Genomic DNA, 17,967 nt, shown 5'->3' on the forward strand with positions numbered 1-17,967 from the left:
CATGGAAGTTCATAGTACCCATTGAGATGCGCTGTGGGAGGAGTATACAAAGCCCCGGTGGGCTCGTCTGCGTATGAATCTATACGGTGGGAGGCAGCGCGCATTCGCGAATTTTTTCAATCAGTTGAGCTCCCTAAAGGAGGACGAGAGTCAGAGGCTCGTAGTAGCGTACGGAGCAGGGCGCTTGAAGACCCAAAAAAGGGGCTACGCCAGCTCCAACGACGAGAACGTACAAGGAGTGTGCACGGCGTTTTGTTACGATACCTGTAGATGAGTTTCGAGCATCCTATGCACACCGTGAACTGGGGTGTACACTCCAGAGAGCGGAGATGGAAAAGTGCCAGAGGAGCCCTGAGGATATAAAAAAGTACGGACCGCTGACGGAGGAGCAAATGGAAAGGAGGGCAAAAGTGCGAGGGCAACTCGCGTTGGTGAGTACAACCCCCAAGCGGCAAGAAACGTATGGAGTTTGTGAACCGAGAATTTAACGCTGCCACCAATATCAGACGATGTGCAGTGCTGGAGGAAAGACCTTCAAAGAAGACAAGAGTGAACTTTGTTGGACAACCTATCAAAGTCGAACTATATAAGAAAAAGTTGGAAGCAGTAGCAGGTAGCCTGTCCAAAAAGACCGGCAGGCGTCTACACTCCAGTTGGAGACTTCTTGTCTAGGCCGCGTTCGCCACTACTGTACACCGCTGGCGACAACGTTTTTCTTTTGAAAGGCGTTTGTTGTTGACGGTGATGCCGGTTGTCGTGCTCTGCGGCTTGCCTCGAGCAGGCAAGTCAGCGCTGGCAAAGCGAATCGCTGAAGCAGCACCACCACACCTTAAACCAGTGACGATACTCTCAGATCGCGGCATAGAGGACTACGCTGAGCCGCAGCGCGAGAAGACTGCGCGCAGTCGTCTGCGTGCAGCCTTGGAGCGTGCACCTTACCGCGAACGTCTGGTGATCGTAGATGCTTGCAATCTCGTCTCTGGTTTTCGCTATGAGCTATGGTGCGTGACCCGCGTGCCCGCTGGAAAGCGTCAAGAGTCAATACCTCACGTGACAGTACTTATTAGAAGTAAGGCAGACGTTTCTGAAGTCTCCTGTGCTCATAGTCCGCCGGGATACCAGCGCTCCACTGCCGACCGGCCTTCGGCTGCAGCAGTGGGCCCAACGCGTCTTGTTGTCGAACCCGAACTGACGTCGCCGGAGAGGATCGGGCACGAGCCGCAAGCGAAAAGCGCCCGGTCGGCGAACGCAGATGCTTTGCGCTCTGTTCTGAACGGGCGATGTGAAGTGGCAGGTCCCAGACAACAGCCTCAAGCGGACAGCGACGTGGCAGCGAACATTGCCCGGGTACGAGAGCGCTTCGAATGGCCAGACCCGCAAGGCCAACGATGGGATCGACCGCTGTTCACCATGTCATTGAAGGAGAGGGTTTGCTCGTACGAAACTCCGGATGGGTGCACGTTCTTCGAAGAAACGCAATGGGTCGCTTCCATCTATGATTGGATTTCAGGAGGCACTGCTCGGAAGGATTTCAAAACGACGTCACGAATGACGATCGCGACGCGTCAGACTCGCGTTCAATCCGCGGATAGCTACTTCGAAAGCGAGATCCGCAAAATCGAGGACGCTATTATCCAAGTGCTCTGCGCCGGAGATGAGGGCGAGCATCAACACCCCGGAACGGTGTATACGTACGACAAGTGTCCGCTTCGCCTTCCTGAATCGTACTTGCGACGGATTTTCCTGCTCGCGAATCAATCCAGTCGCCTGTATACGGTATCGCAAGATTTGCGTGCACATCGTCATCTCTTTGTACGTCGATATCAGAAACGACGGGTAGAGCAAGATTCGAGTGCTTCGGTGCAAGAGTTCATTCGGTCTCTGGAAGGATACCTTGAGCTGCGCGACCAACAACGTCGTAGCGAACACTGAAAACGACGCTGTCTACTACTGCTTAAGATGACAGCTACAGTTGTTAGCCAGCGGCGGCCGCAGGCTAAGAACGCGTCCTGGATGACAAAGGCATGAATAGCGCCAGAATCCATTGCCCAGGTCTAGGACGGAGGCAGTAGCGAGTCGCTCTGTTCGGGAGCACGCGCCTGCTCAGCGTCAGATCGCTGACGACAAGCGATGGACGCATACTATGACGACTCTGAACCTGCGCTCTCGTCGATGAGCCGGTGTGCTGCGGAGCGTCATTCGAGCAAGGAACGGCGTCAGACAGGCGAGCATCATCAGTGCCTGAGGCGCGGCCATCGCTCGCAAACGAGTGCACTGTCGACAGCACTTGACGTTCCCGCACTAGGCATGCGAGTGCATACTATCGATCGAAAGCGGACACGTGCCCCAAGCATTAGACAGTGGACCCATTTTCGGCAAATGAACAGGGCAGTAATCTGTGTCAGTAATCATAAGCAGATGGTATGGGAGGAGATATGGATGTAGGCGAAGTGGCGTCGCTTGGTACGCTCAGGGAAGCTTTCTTGCTAAGCGCATAGCACCTTGTTGCTGCGAAACGACACGTCTGCACAAAAGTCCCTGTATGTCGATTTTCTGCTGTTCGCAAGTCATGCGCTGTGGAAGCGCTGCCGACTCCTATGCATAGTGCTGACACAGCTCTGCTGCACTACTCGCCGAGCGAGTGACGTGCCTGGGTTTACCTTGTGAAATCGTAGGTTCCGTTTCCTCGAACAAAAGCCTAGCACTCGATACCGCTGTGCTTGCATGCGACTACGGCAAATCGTCTGTCTCAGGTACCGACACCCGTCGCGCAAGCGGAGACCCTCTTGGTCGACTAAATGATCCTGCAGCCCCCAAAACGACAACAACAGAACATGCGTTGCAGCGCAGACAAGACCGAGTCTAGGCGGATTCGCATTTGCTCTGTGCTACAAGCAGAAGACCCCTCCGAATTCGAAATTTCGCTGCAGTTGCATTTCGGACGAGTCGGTTGAGCGGGTCTAATCAAAGCACCGAAAATAACTCGTGCGACATGGCCATGAGCGCAGCCTCAAGCTGGAGCGGTAGCCGTTCCTGGAACACCCATGTGGGCGACAACGATCAGCTTCCCTGGAGTCGGGTATACGCGCTTTCCCGACGGGAGAAGATTCGTATCTTGCCTCATCTATACTGTCTTGACATGCCGCCACACGGGCCTACTTCTTACCGGACCAATCGAGCGAATATGTGCAACCAAACGAATGCCATCGCACAGCGAGACCACCAAGCAATCCATCACTTGAGAGGATCAGCTTGTCATGTTCTGGACGGCAGCCCGCAGCCATAACTTGCGTACTGCGACGACGGAAGCGACGTGCTTGGTGGCACACGCTGCGTCCTATGGTGCCGCTCTCGGTTCCAAACAGACGCCGAGATATACCATCACGAAGCCCTGTTGCAGGACGTTCACAGGATGAGGCGGGTACAGCCTGCGCTTCCCACTCAGTCCAAGTCGGGGAACGATCCAGCGCATCTACAAGCCCAGCGAGACGACGTGTCGCAGCCGTCCGAGCCACTTTTTCTATATCCTCGGCAGGCTCATGCCTGGTGTTGGTACCGCTAAGCGAACCAACAGCTGACGTACTCGAGGAGCGTGTGCGCACACCAGGTCCAGTGCGGCTCGCTGCATCCGCAGATGACGATCCGAGCGCTTGCGTTCCAGAAAGTGTTCGTGGACGCGACGCTGACGCCGTCACCAACCGGACATCGTCGAGGACTTTTCGAATCTCTGACAAGTCCGTAGCATCGGACAGCGCGCTGCGGCGTGTGCGTCTCTATGGCGTTTCCGGCGGTGATATCACCGGCGTCGCCAGCCCTGCAGCCGGTGACGACTCCACATCCGAACTCGGGCACGCTGCCGCTGGTGCACTAGAGTTCCGACACCCGCCTGCGTGCGGCTGGGATAACGGGCATATTCGACTTGTTAGTCCGCTCACGCGTTTTCAGTGCTGCTGCTGATCACTACTGATCTCTAATGACTGCTGTTGATTGCTACTGATCATTACTGATCATTACTGATTGCTACTGATTGCTACTGATTGCTACTGATCGCTACTGATCGCTGCTGATTGCTGCTGATTGCTACTGATCATTACTGATTGCTACTGATCGCTACTGATTGCTACTGATCTCTACTGATTGCTACTGATTGCTACTGATCGCTACTGATTGCTACTGATCGCTACTGATCGCTGCTGATCTCTACTGATTGCTACTGGTCTCTACTGATTGCTACTGATCGCTACTGATTGCTACTGATTGCTACTGATTGCTACTGATCATTACTGATTGCTACTGATCATTACTGATCTCTACTGATCGCTGCTGATGCGACGGCGGCGGCGGCGGCGGCGGCGGCGGCGGTACCGAACGGCCTCGACGCCGTATTGGCTTCTGCGTAGAGGCAGCATTCTGTAAACGCCTTTGGGCAGTGTACGGTTTGGTTGCGCGGGTTCAATAACAGCACCAAAAGAGTTAGTTGACTTTTATAGGGGCTCTTAATTAGACGCCGATAGAAGCTATGAGCAACCCGAACAGGAGCTCGACGCTGGGAGGCGCGAGACAGGGAGGCGGCTTAGACTCGAGTCGCCGCCGGGGAAACAACGCAGTTCGTGGCGGGTCTCAGAACGTTGCTTCTGCTGTTGGTGCACAGCGCAGCGGAAGCACCACTGAGTCCGCTCGAGTTGTTGCTGATTCTTCGGAAGCGAGCTCGGAACCGGCACCGTTCGTGGGCGCACACCAACCAACAGAAGCGCCCAAGCGAGACTCGGAGGCGGGTACTGCTGACGAGGCACGTCGGGCAGCTTCCGCGAATGCTGCGACGATGGCTTCACCCGACGATTTGGCAAGAGATATGGAAATGGCGCGCATCAACACGATATCACTGAAACGTGTGGAGTCTGAACCGGAGGTGGCGCCGCTAAAGCTCATGGACCAGCTCATTTTCAGCACCGAGGACGGTTACCGGCAGGCGGAACTGGAGCTTCTCGCGAGCGGCCGCTCGACCGGCGAAGCAGCTGAAAGTCCAATAACGCTACCTGACGTGCAGGCGGGTTCTTTTGGGGAGCGCCCCATGGACAAGGCTCGGGACGCCGTCTCCGAAACACCGACGGAGGCGCAGAGCTACCTGCGCGAAGAGGCTGCTGTTAGCCCGCGCACATCCAGTTCCGAACGAGAACGGGAGGAAAGCAACTGTGGACCGAAATGTCCCAAACGCTACAGAATTGCACTGTTTGCATGGGAGTCGCTCTACTCGGTTGCGGTAGGCGGTGTTGCGCCGCACGTCACCGAACTCGCAGCAGGCCTAGAGCGTCGCGGCCACGAAGTTCACGTTTTCGTGAGGTCGGGTGCTGGCCAGGCCCCCTATGAGCGAATTGACGGTGTATACGTGCATCGTTGCAGCTTCGACTTGTCCCCGGACTTTGTGAAAGAGTGTGAGAATATGTGCAACTCATTTATGCACGCGATGTACGAAGTGGAGTGTTTCATGAATGCTCATTTCGATGTTATTCACTGCCATGACTGGCTCACGGGGTTCGCTCTGACCAACGCGAAGCACATCCTTGGACGGCCTGTCTGCATATTCACCATCCATTCTACGGAGTATGGGCGTAGCGGCAATAATCACTACGGTGGCCAGTCGGCTCGTATTCGCGATATTGAGCAGGCCGCAATATCTGCCGCCGATCGTATTATCTGCGTCAGCGGTGTGCTTTGCGATGAGGTCAAAGCGGTATACTCTTTTGACTGGAACAAACTGCGCTGTGTCCACAATGGTATTAATGCGCTGCGTTACGACGGGAATTTGTGGGATCCCGGAGAAGTCCGCGCGCGCTACGCGGTGGGCCCCCTGGATCCAATGGTGCTCTTCGTTGGGCGTATGGCAGTCCAGAAAGGACCAGACCTGCTGGTTGAAGCCGCTCCCTTCATCTTGAAGGCCCGTAGCGACACCAAATTCGTGATGGTCGGCGACGGCTACATGAAACCATCACTCGAGGCTCGCTGTCATCAACTTGGTGTGGCACACGCTTTCCGCTGGACCGGCACCATGGGCGGAGCACCGCTGGTTGAGGTCTTCAAAGCTTGCGACGTGGTCTGCGTGCCGAGTCGAAATGAGCCGTTCGGGATCGTTGTTCTCGAGGCTTGGGCGAGTGGAAAACCTGTCGTCGTCACAAAGAACGGCGGACCACGGGAGTTTGTCACTCATGAAGTGGAAGGATACCAGATTGACACCAGTCCGGACTCCATAGCTTGGGGAATATGCAAGTGTTTCGAAAACTTCGATCATTCGAGGTTCATGGGCGAGCAGGGTCGCAAGAAAGCACAAAGGGAGTTTAGCTGGGATCGCATTGCGGAACTCACGAATAACGTCTACGATGAGTTGTTGCTCACACGCCCGTATTAACAACACAGCATCAATGCCCTGGTGCACGAGTCGCGAAACTAGACTCGGACGTGAAGTTGACGTGTCGGAACACTCGTGTCGACCAGACGTTGTTCTCGAATCGTCATGCGCTTCGGTTTCATCGGTAGCGGGCGCACTGCTTCCAGGGCGCTTTGCCTACAAGCACATATTCATCGCGCTTCGCTGACGACAGGCAAACGCATGGCACGAAAGCGGTTCCAAGAGATCCGGTCTGAGGGTGACGGTTCCGGCCTAGTGTGTCACCATCTTTTGCATGACCATGCCGATTCATCATGACCGCTGCTTTGCCCGAGTGTGCAGCGTTCAAGGGACTGCTCAAGTGCTAGAGCAGGTAAAGACCCGCTGTGGGGTATCGCTACAGTAAAGAGGTTCGTTCCTTCGCGGATGCGTTCGTGCAGCTGGCAGGGATGAAGCGCGGTTGACGCTTTCGTTTTGTATCACGTTCGCAGATAGAGGAATCGTCCACGATTCCGTGTTACAAGCCTGTGCTGGTATTTTCCGTGAATTCTGGAAAGCGGGCGTCCCAGGAACCGTAAGATGAAAGTCCAGGCCAACTCAAGAGAACCGATGAGCGTCTCGTGCAACGGGAAGCACCAAGCATTTTCAAGCGCCCGAGCACCGCTTATCTCCCGGAGTCGTCGAGCGCTTCGACACTGGCTTTCGGTGACGTCTCTGACAATCGTCCGCGGGAAGCGACACTGGCCTGGCACCGCGTCTGGTGTCGACGATATTCACGAACTGCTTCCGCTCCCGAGAAGCGTGCACTTGAGCCTCCCCGTGGGATCCGCAGCGTGCTTCGGCGGTTCCTCGAAAGGTCCGTAGCGCTCGAGCTCGAGCCCCAAGCTTCGAAAAGCGCCTGACATTCCTCGTATGCACTCCAGAGGTAGCCTGTGATCCAGTTCGGCGTTGCTTGGCGTTCAGCTGCTGTCGTCGATGATGGTTGCACGGTCGCAAAGCCGCGGCATGGTAGGCGCACCTGGGGTCTCTCTCAGAGCGACGCTCGTCTCGCCAAGTAGGCATGCAACAACACCAGTTGTCATCGTCGTGGTCTGTGGTGTAGCTGTGCAAACCTGCTGAGCTCAGTGACGCTAACTTGCCGGTGCCCGTCCATAGAAGTGGTGCATCGTCTGCCCTAGACAGTATACAGAGAGCAGTAGTGCGTGGCGGAGCACCAGCACCAGCACCAGCACCAGCACGCCTTTTTTGCTGTTGTTTCTTGTATCTTGCCGGCATTCAACATGAGCATTGTAAGCTTTAGACTGGAGAGCGATCGCAGAGAGATTTCATGCTGTCATTGCTAGCTTGTGGACAACGACCCTATCAAGTCAGTCATTTTATGGTCGCAGGTCGATAAACCGCCCATCTCATCGTACTTATCCTGATTGTCATGCGTTCAAACCCGACGTTATCAGAATCTTTTCGTACCACTAGCTCCTCGCGAATCCATTCCAGTGCAAAAGTTCTCTGAGAGAAACTGCGAGAGACGGGAAAAAATGTCGAGTTTCTGTACCATGGATACGAACGGTGTCGAAGAGCCACTGATGGACACAGGGGAACGTGCGCTTCCGCGGGAGACCGTCGCCCACGGAAACACATGCGGTTGATGTCGTATGGTAACGCAAACGCTTGTTCCAGGAGCGACGAGTGTCCTTCTCAAACGGTGAGAAATCACCCGAGAGAAGTGGTTGACCTGAGCATCCATACTCAACGTGCGTAAACCCGGTGTTCTTAAACAAGAGACAAGTGATTATTCCAACAAGATCAGCCCGGCGGCGATACTATCGTGACCTCGCCTACCAGTCGCCAAAAAGACAGCACCGTCGACCAGCTCAGCCTTCGTCGGGGGCACGCATCGTGGCCTCTCCTTTCGACATTCTTCTGTGCTGGTCTTAGGAAACGTCGCTTTCCATCCCTCGAACGCGGTCGAAGAGTAGGCGGCTGACATTGGCGTGGAGCCGCTCTTCGTGTCAGCGCCTATGCTCAGTGGTTCGATCCTGTCCAAGGCGCCTTCTCTGTTGTCGTATGCCATTTTGATGCTCACCGGTCAGTAGACGAATCGTTCGTATCCTTGACACAGCTCGTGGCAAAATCATTTTCGTACAAGTCGTTCTCTGTCTTCACCAGCTCTGAACTGCTGTGTTGGTGCGCAGCACGCGTGCTAACGAGAGCCGCAAAGCGCGTTTCGGCCCATGGGCATGCTTGCGACGAGAAAGATAACACAAGTTACTTGACGAATCGTAGATACGTACATAGAAAAGGCGAGTTGCGGATCCACCGATCTTCCACAGCGTCTGCGTTTCAAAAACAAAAGAGAACGGATGTGGGGTATAGCGGCCACATCCATGGCACCCTGCGGAGTATCTGAAAAGCCGAAGGACAGGAAGACCAAGGAGCCACCAGACGAATACACGGAATATCCTCACGAGAAGCAGATAAGGAGGAATCAGGGATAGCGCTCGGAGCGGATCCATCAGTCCGAAAGCATTGTCAGGGACGCTTTCATGAAACACACGAACGGGGAGAATCCTCCCGAACACGAGGTATAGGACGCTATCAAGGGTCTCGTAGCTTCTCATACGAGCAAGGTTCACACCTAGCTTTCTGCGTTGCAGTGCACATTGGCAAGCAACTGGTCGTTGACATTCCGGACGCTGAAGTGCCGGTTGTTCATATTCACCTGGAATATTTCGATCAAAGTTTCGCCCGGCAACACAACGCATGCTGTGCATCGAGAAAGCAGGACGGCCTGATCGAAGGATTACATTCATGCTTGCACATATGCTTTCGCTTCAGCTGGAGCCACATTTCTTGAGACGGTTCAGCGCCATACTCATCCAAAGGTCTGCGGCTGCAGCTTCACTTGACGACCCGCAGGAGACTTCGCATCCAACAAGTGCTGCGTACTCGCGGAAAGCGTTCTCCAGATGCTCGCCCAAAACCCCCGATCGGTCATCGTTCTCATGAAAAGCCCCATTTCACGGTGTCGCCGACGCACACCAACCCTCTATCTATGCACGAGTCGTTCCAGTTGATGTTCTTCTTATCTGATGCTCGATGGACGCATCGCCCAGGGTGCTCGCTTGCACAGCTGACGAATGCACGCCGATGCACACCGACTATGAGTCTCAGGGTCTGCGGCAACCAGCGTCGCCGGCATCCACCATTTTATAGGGATTAAGGATACCCTTCGGATCCAGGAGCGCTTTGAAACGCCGCATGAGCTGTAGAACCTCTGGACGCTTACCCCGTTCAAGGAGGCGAGTTTTAAGCACCCCGATCCCATGCTCTGCACTCCCCGATCCGCCATGCTGCTGGACCACGTCGTATAGCCACGGCTCCAGCGTACTGCGCAGCATGTCCCGCGGGTGCTCGCTGGAAACGTTCAGATGTAAATTGCCGTCGGCGACATGTCCCCAGCTAAAAGTCCTCGCATCGAGCTTGTGTTGACGCAATCGTTCGCGGACTGCCTCGACGGTTCCGTAGAACGATGGAAGCGGCAAAGAGAGATCATACTTGAGGATACTAGGGCCGGATCGACGAACCAGTTCGGGTAGGGACTCGCGCAAGCCCCATAGGTGTGCACTCTGCGACAGGTCCTGGGCCATAATCACATCCACTCGCGGGTCGGCACGAGTCATGGCGTCGAGGTAGGTCTCGAGCGGCGACAACGCCCGATGCTCCGTATCAGCAGCGGTACCGCACTCGATCAGAACATAGAAAGCATGGCTCCCTTGCAGCGGGACCCCAAATCCATCCCCATGCGCCCGCAGGAGCGTCATCGCATCGTTGTCCATGAACTCAAAAGCGCACAAATGGGCATTCAATGAACGACGCGCTTCTCGGAGCCACCACCGCACCTGCTCGAAGGGTCCCGGGAGTCCTGCTAGGGCCACTTGTGTGCCTGTAGGTGCCGGCGAGCACGACAGCGTGGCCTTGGTAATGATGCCAAGCGTACCCTCCGCTCCGATAAAGAGATGCTTGAGATCGTAGCCGGTGTTGTCTTTGCGAACTTTCCTACCAACGCCGAGGTCCAGGATCGTGCCATCAGCGAGCACAGCCTCGAGGCCCAGCACAGTGCCGTGCAGGGAGCCGTAGCGAACGTATCGAGACCCACCCGCGTTGGTCGAGAGGTTGCCACCGATTTGGCAGCTGTCCTTGGCCCCGAGATCCAACGGAAAGCAGAATCCTCGTTCGCGGCAGTGCTGCTCGGCACGGCCCAGCGTGACGCCAGCTTCGACGGTAATCGTGCTGTGCTCTTCATCAAACTCAAGAATTCGGTTCATTCTCGAGAGTGAGAGGATAATCTCGTCAAATACAGGGACAGAGCCTCCCACGAGCCCAGTATTGCCGCCCTGCGGTGTTACAGCCAGGTTCCGTTCGTGGCAGTACGCGAGGATGCTCGCAACGCCTGCAACCGTGGACGGCCGGAGACAAAGACTTGCGTTTCCATGAAACTCGCCCGTCCAGTCCGTGTTGTAGCTCCGCAACTGGTCTGGACTCGTAATGGACACAGTAGCGGCTGTAGCAGGTGTCGTTGGTGGAGGTTGCGGCTCAGCAGAGCGCGCCAGCTCTACCAGTGTCGCGATATCCTTCTCAGTGAGTTTCGCGTAGTTGCCCTGCAGTTCCCTGATAAATTTTGTTCCTGTGTTATGGGGCCTTCTGAACAGCCCAAACTGTCCAAAAGTGAGCGTCGTCCTCAGCACGTCCACCGGACTGGTGCTTCTGTTGCCGCCACCAAAAGTTCGAACCGGTCCTAAAGTAGGCTTGTCCAGCACGCTCCGGACACGGTGGAGCAGAAACTGCGTTAGCATGACTGGAGTAGTGGAGCGGCGGGAGTGAGGCCTCTCCAGAGGTCACCGCTTACCGCAGCCAACCGCGAGGTGCCAGCATGAACGTCGGCTGCTCAAAAGCTCCGATGTGGCGTTTCCGAACGCGAACGTGCTCCTGTTGGCGTTTTGGTCACCGCTGCACTACGCGCCAGACTAAGTACACAGCAGTTGCAGACAAGTTGTGCTTGGGAGTCTCCCCGGGTGCGAAGCCTATCGAGCAGATATCCTCGAGGAAAGCCGCCGTCTCTGGAGCCAAACTCGGGTGTTTTCGCGCTCTGCGTTCGTGCGGTACGTTCGCAGGCTTGACCAAGGCCTGAAGCTCAGCACATGTGGCGGGTTTGGGGTCTTGCGAGCACAGAGCCCAGCCGAGTTACGCGCCTCCCGCCGTGGGATGCATTCCATGCCGTCGAGTTCCCGACAAGGGCACGATCTTCACCAAGTCTCATATCAGTCTGCTATGCAATGATGCATTTGCAGTCGATCTTTTGAAAAAGAGCCGCACTCGTGACGCAGGATCATCTTCTAAACCGGAAATCCGATCGAATAAGAATACCAGAAAGGAAGCAGCGCTGAATCAGACAACAGCGAAAACTCTTGTCTATGCTGCTGTTACGCGTCCCTGGCGTCCGTACGAGTTGCAATCAAGGAATATTGGCCGAGGGTGCTGGCACCCAGAAGCGTTCGTCTAGGCAGTAGCTTCCATAGCGCGGTAACTTGCGGCATTCATGCTTCCACAGGGCCTAAGTTCGCGTCCGCGATCCCACACAATGGACAAGTGAACTCCGCCGGGTGTGTCCTGCACCTCCGCCATCGACTGGGTTCGCTCAACGCATCCCCGGGGATTCGAGTTTGTGTATTGCTTCGGGTTTTCTTCATTGTAGATATCTAGGCTCAACGTCCCTTGCCTCATTTTCCGGGATGCTCGACAGTGGTGGGTATCCGAGGCATCCACCAGTGCCCCGCTCCAAATATGACGAGGCCCGTCTCGTTTCGGACAGGCCTTCTTAATGGCTTCCAACTGAATTGTGTTATACCCCCAGGTGCGCGTCATCAAGTGCTTTTTTTCGCGGTTTACAGCAGAAGCGTTCCAAGTGTGTTTATTTTCAAAAAAAAAATCGAGGGCATGTTATGGACATGCAAGTCAGGGATCCTGGTGGGCCTCTATCGCTGGGTGCCGGAGAAAAACAAGAAAATCCTCATGTGATCGAGCGTCGAGCGAAGAAGAGCAGCTGGCGGAGAATCAGAAAAAGAATACTAGGGGCGATAAGCGAGATACGGTTTTCACCCGGCTGTACGATGACGAGACTCTTGCCGTACAGCGGGCACGAGTTGCAGTGATCTTTGTACTGGTTCCATCAACCAGTTGCAATAGAATCGCGGAGTTCGTGAACCGAGATTCCATCGCCGTCATGGTTGTCAGCCGATTTACGTTGCTGAAGAGGAGACCCGCGGCGCTCACGCGAGCCAACTTGTGGGTCAGCCTCCCCGGCTCGGAGTGTACAAGGAGAAACAGAGCCCGATAGCAGTCAGCCGGTCAAAAACGGCTGGGAGGCGTCTCCTTCCGGGTATTAAGTTTCGCTCCATGGTCTTGAAACGTCTATGGCTTTGCGGACTATCTAACTCGCCGGAAAATCGGGCTGTGCTGCAGTAGTATTTCAGCGCTTCCCTGTGGTTTCCTCTGTTGCTTCGTTTTCGTTCTCTTTGATGCAGAGTCAAGGAGACCGAACGAGTGCCCTTGAATTCAGGATCAAAGGAAAAACGTGGTATCGCGTTGACAAGGTTTCAACTGATGACTCGAACAACCCGACGAATGTTTGCTGTGTCGAACATCGCGAAACGATTGGGTATCGTGCCAACGTGTCTTCCTGGTGCATCCATGTCGTATTTAAATACAACATTGAACTGCTCGCACTGGCCCTGCTTTTCGATCTTATTCCAGAACTTGTCTAGATATACAGCGTCGACATTCGGTGTGGGACCATAGCGCCGTCCGGATTCATATATGGATTTAGAGTTCTCGGTTGTGATTTGGGATAGGCTTCATTGTCGCCTTGGCACTGGAATGCTTAACTTCACCGGATTCAGGATGATTCGCAACATCCCTGACCAAGGATGCGTAAAATAATCGATACCATTATCCACTGCATATGTACAAGAGTACACGCTTCTCATTTCCTAAGGTGTAGCACGCTCAACTCTAGCATTTTTCAAATTCCGATTTTCTGTTTCAGCGACACTCGAGAGCGCAGCAATGCGTTCCGCTTCATTGGCGATGCGGGAGACTCGACGTCGCCGCTTGGGGACCTGTTCACAAGCTCATGCCTAACGTTCACTGAGCATGTAACCTCAAACAATTACTTCTGATCGAAGAGGCAAATCGTTCTGTCGTTGAGGCCACTGACGAAACCGTATTCGACGGCATCGTCATGTCTCCCGCGGAATATGTCCCCAGAAGCTCCTCTTGCCTTCTGTTTCTTTCTGTAGGGAAGTATCATGGACTCGGGCTTGAGTCATCAGAGCAATGGCTTCCGGTGAGGCGTGCGTCATCGCCTTGCGCAAAGGCAGCATGGACGGATCGGAAATTCTCGACTCGGTCTCCAGCAAGAATTCGCCTTCCGGTACTTGTTTGATCGTAGACAGCATCGCGTTGAACAAATCGTGTATCGAATGCGACAACGTGTGTTTGCTCGTGCCGCGTCCAGGAAACGCTCCGAGCGGATCACCCAGACAAAGTCCAGTATCGTATTCTACGGCACCGGGCCCCGAAACGGAGGTTTGGATCCAAGAGAGCCCTCTCCATCTATGAAAAGCACGTACCGAGCGCGATGAATCAAGCGTTCATGCGCGGCAGAGTAGTTCCCAGAAAAAAAAAGCATATAGAAGGTGGACGTACGCGAACATCTACCCACAGTCAAGTGTCATCGATACGAATCGCGCGCCGAGGCGGTGTACAAAGGAAACAAAAAGCCCACGCGATGTATCGATCGTAACTTTTCCCGCTGCATGGAATGCGTCGATTAAAGCCGGAAGCAGCAAAGTCGGAATTCAAACGCTGCGATCAACATCCTTAGACTGCTTACAGACGATCTCGAGGGAAAGGAGAAACCGTCGAACGTAAACCTAGAAATAAAACATAGGAAATACAGCTTTCGCAGAGCAATCCTTCAAAGGCTGGTGTTGATAACAACGGGAAGAAGCTCCAGTTTATTGTGTACATTCGAGTTCATGAAATGAACCCGTTCCATTTTATGCCGACATTCCTGGAGCGGCACGACAGGCAACGCAACGACCTGCCGGCTGGCGACGCGTAGACCGTGGCGCCACCCCGTGTCCCGCACCGCACGGCACCGCACAGCAACGCGCTCTTCAAGCGTACGCTCTCTGAACGCCGGGTGTGTCGTCAACGACGAACGCCCCTGAGCCGAAACCCTGTGAGTCCTTCACAAGAGTCTGGTGTTTCTAAATTGCTGTGAGCGCGTGCGGTGGGGTTTTCTTGGCCTGCTTTTGGATCGAAACTCGAATGAGCACAACGGGGTCAGCTGCACCCGCGGAAGGTCCGGATAACGACACCGGAACAAGCACCCACGGACACGAACAGGAGAGGTAGGTTTGGCTTTTCGAGCTGACGTGCAGCGACCTGAATCAGAACGTGTTGCATTGGTCGAGTCTGCGTCGACTCGGGGTGAAGAGAACGCGAACTAACCACGCCGCTGGGACTCGAGGTTTCCAGGTATTTGCCGATCGCCAATATTAGCCGATGTATGAAGGGCGCTTTGCCAGAGTCCTCCAAAGTTTCGCGAGAAGCAAAGGAGCTCGTTCAGGAAGCAACCAGTGAGTTCATATCGTTCATAACTTCTGAGAGTAGCGACAAGTGTATGCGGGAGAGGCGAAAGACGATCTGTGGGGGTAGGTTTTGTGCACGACAGCCGGTGCGTCAGACACGAGCACCACCGGGTGCGTGCTATCGGACAGGAGACTAACCATTTGCTTTTTTTGCGGCCTTGTCACAGAGGACATTCTCTACGCCATGCGTACGTTAGGTTTCGAAGAATATATTCCACCGTTAATGGCATACCTTGAGAGATACAGGACCCTCGAGCAGTCCAGGCGAAACGAAAAGCAAGCGCCTGGTACCTCAGAGGGAACCGACGGGGAAGATAGCGAGTCGGATGGCGGCGGGATCGATGACTCTGCCAAAGACGATACGTCATGACTCGTTGCCGTTGTATTTGCCATTGAGTATGCAGTGAAATCAACGGTCGCCACCATCGCCACTGCGGCTGACGAAGACGATACCAGCACGAAAGAGTTTTCGCGACCTGCAGAGAGCCATGCGCAGCTGCAGCGCCGCTGGTGGCGGCGATCGTTCGAAGACAACGACAACGATGATGATGATGGTGATGATGAAGCGCAGGCCTAGGTGGCATACTCAGCAACCAGTACCTGATCGTTTAGGGGCCATCCTGGATGCGATGAACCGACATCCACCGATTTGGTTTCGCAGATCACCTGGTACCGTCTAAACCACGACAGCACATGAAATGAACCTTGTCTTCGCCAGTCCCCCGGACGTACCGAACAGCAAGCGATCACACACAGCCAGGTATCGATGATGGCTGTGCGGGTGCCCGCGTGCCCCCTGCATCTTTAGTCGATAATCTGGATCGGCGCGGTGCCCAAGTAGACTGAGGCCCCACGTACTTATTCAGATTGGCTCAGTCTGCTCTTTTTACGACATTCCCTCGATACCTTCTACCGCATCATGACTTCAAGTCCGGTCTTGAATACCAGCAAACCGCCGATGCCTCGAAACGAAACTGGCATAGAGGCCGACTGCGAACGCCGACGGCCGGCCCCAATGCCGCGCTGCGCTCGACTACCGGTTTGCATCGAGTGCCTGACTCGAGTACGCTTTCATGCGTCGCTCGGATCGAACGGTTCGGGAGCACGGGGTCTTCCATGGCTTTCATTGCTGGAACGCTCCCATTTGGTCGTGAAGTGCTGAATGCGGGCACTCAGACCTCCGCGGCTTGCTGGTGTCACTCGAGCGGTGACCGCTCGCGGTCGAGACGGAGCAGCGCACTAGTCGCTCGGTGCGCCGCCTCGGGGCAGACCTTCACGCGAAGGCGTTTCTGCCGAGACTTTGCCTTCGCTTCCCTGAGCCTGATTTCCGTTCTAGGAAGTTCACGCTGTCAGGTAGCGAGTGCAGCAACTGCGCCAGAGGCTGCACTCGTACAAGTCTGCAGGGCCTACGACGCGTTGGACGAGCTTGTGAGGCTCATCGAGCAGTCCCAAGACACTCGCAGCCTGCGCCAAACGATTCGCATCATCGTCAAGCAGAGCAACTTGAAGCAGAGTATCAAGTCCGCCGCAAACGGCCGACTGCCAGCGGGACCTATTCGCGATGCCGCATTACGCGAAGGACTCGATGCTCTCGAGTACCTGAGTCAGGTGACCGCGTACTACAACCCCGTTTCAAAAGTGCCGACCCTCGAAATGCGTTCTTTTGCGATCGAGTCCGTGAAAGCTGCAAAGCAGCGTTTACAGGCGTATCTGGATGCGTTCCCACCGGATGAAGTGGAGCGCGCCCGACGGACGGTTTTTGTTCAAGACGTTGCAGCGTACGAATCTATGTGAGTGCATACTTGAGACGCTCGGAGGAAAGGTCGCAAAATTCCGTTGGTGCTTCAACATGAAGCTGAAGCGCTCGCGGCATAGCACATGGATGCATCTGACCTTTATCGAGCTTGCGCACATCCGGAAGGTCGCCAAAGTTGCACGGCGCTTCGAAATGAACCTGCAGGAGCCGCGGCTCATGAGACGCGAGTACCCATTCGACTCGAGACGTTTAATGTGGATCTTGCCGGGCAAGCGCGTCTCCATATAATGCACGCGTCGATGCTCGGCCAGAGGACGCATCGGAAGTCGGACCCAGGGTCGCGCTTTGGAGCGATGGTCGCGCATTCGGCTGGACCCGTGGATGGAGCGCCCGTGGCGTTCGTATCCCAGTAACATGGATCATTGCATATGATCTATTGTGTGCACAAGTAGTCCACCACCAAGATGCTCCCACGATCCGACACACGGTACAATAAGGCAGTCCGTGAGCACGCCGAATGCAGTGCTTCTCAAAAAGCATCGAACGATGTCATGGTGTCCACCGATAGTGAACACGACAATAACGCCCATGGACGGAACTCAACGACGCACGCTCGACATCTTTGTCGAACGCTGCTTCCGTGCATCCGACAGAGAAAAGCACACAACGCTAGTCTCGCCCAGTTGCTTCCTTTTGGCATTTCAGTCGATGGCAGCAGCGAAGCAAGCGGCAATACGCTCGCGCACACCCTCACGCGATCATATGCTCCAACAGCGCTGGAGGCCTGCCCATGGTGCATAGTGCTCCCCTCGATCCATCTGTGCGTAATTCGAGACTCGCATAAACGCACGCACCAAATTTGCCTACTATCGCCGATTCGTGACTGCAACAGCATCCACCATCCGAATCGGGAGCCTGACACGGTCGTCTCTGTTGCACACGTCGGAGGACACGTCGGTGCGCACGCACGCACGCACGCACCGGCACGCACCGGCACGCAGGCATCGATCTCGAGGCACGCGCACCGCACGCAGCAGGCGCAGGGCAATATAGTCATAGACATAACAGCACACTAAGATCTATTATAGTATAATGCAGTACATCGCATCGCTATC

At 55.0% G+C, this 17,967-nt stretch overlaps 5 protein-coding genes and 2 non-coding genes across 7 annotated transcripts, besides 4 other annotated features; 4 read left to right on the plus strand and 3 right to left on the minus strand.

Annotated features, from left to right (window-relative positions):
* Nucleotides 1-747: part of a sequence feature (repetitive element) that runs on past the window's edge.
* Nucleotides 550-1,068: a sequence feature (possible transcribed region).
* On the plus strand, nt 745-1,932 carry CYME_CMR344C (hypothetical protein, conserved; the record flags this gene model as incomplete). The annotated part of the gene is made up of 1 exon (XM_005538525.1): nt 745-1,932. The coding sequence occupies one exon, from the start codon at nt 745-747 to the stop codon at nt 1,930-1,932; it is 1,188 nt and encodes a 395-aa protein (XP_005538582.1).
* Nucleotides 1,933-2,472: 540 nt separating this feature from the next.
* CYME_CMR345T lies at nt 2,473-4,285 on the minus strand. The gene has a single exon (XR_002461630.1). It is a non-coding gene; the product is annotated as a hypothetical transcript (transcript).
* Nucleotides 4,286-4,519: 234 nt separating this feature from the next.
* Nucleotides 4,520-6,403, plus strand: CYME_CMR346C (probabale Lipopolysaccharide glycosyltransferase; the record flags this gene model as incomplete). The annotated part of the gene is made up of 1 exon (XM_005538526.1): nt 4,520-6,403. One exon carries the CDS (start codon nt 4,520-4,522, stop codon nt 6,401-6,403), a length of 1,884 nt encoding a protein of 627 aa, XP_005538583.1.
* Nucleotides 6,404-7,756: 1,353 nt separating this feature from the next.
* Nucleotides 7,757-8,802: a sequence feature (possible transcribed region).
* Nucleotides 8,036-10,346: a sequence feature (possible transcribed region).
* CYME_CMR349C (actin interacting protein) lies at nt 9,550-11,235 on the minus strand (the record flags this gene model as incomplete). The annotated part of the gene is made up of 1 exon (XM_005538527.1): nt 9,550-11,235. One exon carries the CDS (start codon nt 11,233-11,235, stop codon nt 9,550-9,552), a length of 1,686 nt encoding a protein of 561 aa, XP_005538584.1.
* Nucleotides 11,236-14,773: 3,538 nt separating this feature from the next.
* CYME_CMR350C (similar to CCAAT-binding transcription factor subunit A) lies at nt 14,774-15,466 on the plus strand (the record flags this gene model as incomplete). The annotated part of the gene is made up of 3 exons (XM_005538528.1): nt 14,774-14,856; nt 14,984-15,159; nt 15,264-15,466. 3 exons carry the CDS (start codon nt 14,774-14,776, stop codon nt 15,464-15,466), a joined length of 462 nt encoding a protein of 153 aa, XP_005538585.1.
* Nucleotides 15,467-15,701: 235 nt separating this feature from the next.
* Nucleotides 15,702-17,748, minus strand: CYME_CMR352T. Its single transcript, XR_002461631.1, has one exon. It is a non-coding gene; the product is annotated as a hypothetical transcript (transcript).
* Nucleotides 16,213-16,890, plus strand: CYME_CMR351C (hypothetical protein; the record flags this gene model as incomplete). The annotated part of the gene is made up of 1 exon (XM_005538529.1): nt 16,213-16,890. One exon carries the CDS (start codon nt 16,213-16,215, stop codon nt 16,888-16,890), a length of 678 nt encoding a protein of 225 aa, XP_005538586.1.
* Nucleotides 17,749-17,967: the final 219 nt, after the last annotated feature.

The sequence above is a fragment of the Cyanidioschyzon merolae genome, chromosome 18, assembly GCF_000091205.1.
Source record: "Cyanidioschyzon merolae strain 10D DNA, chromosome 18, complete genome".
Lineage (NCBI taxonomy): Eukaryota > Rhodophyta > Bangiophyceae > Cyanidiales > Cyanidiaceae > Cyanidioschyzon > Cyanidioschyzon merolae.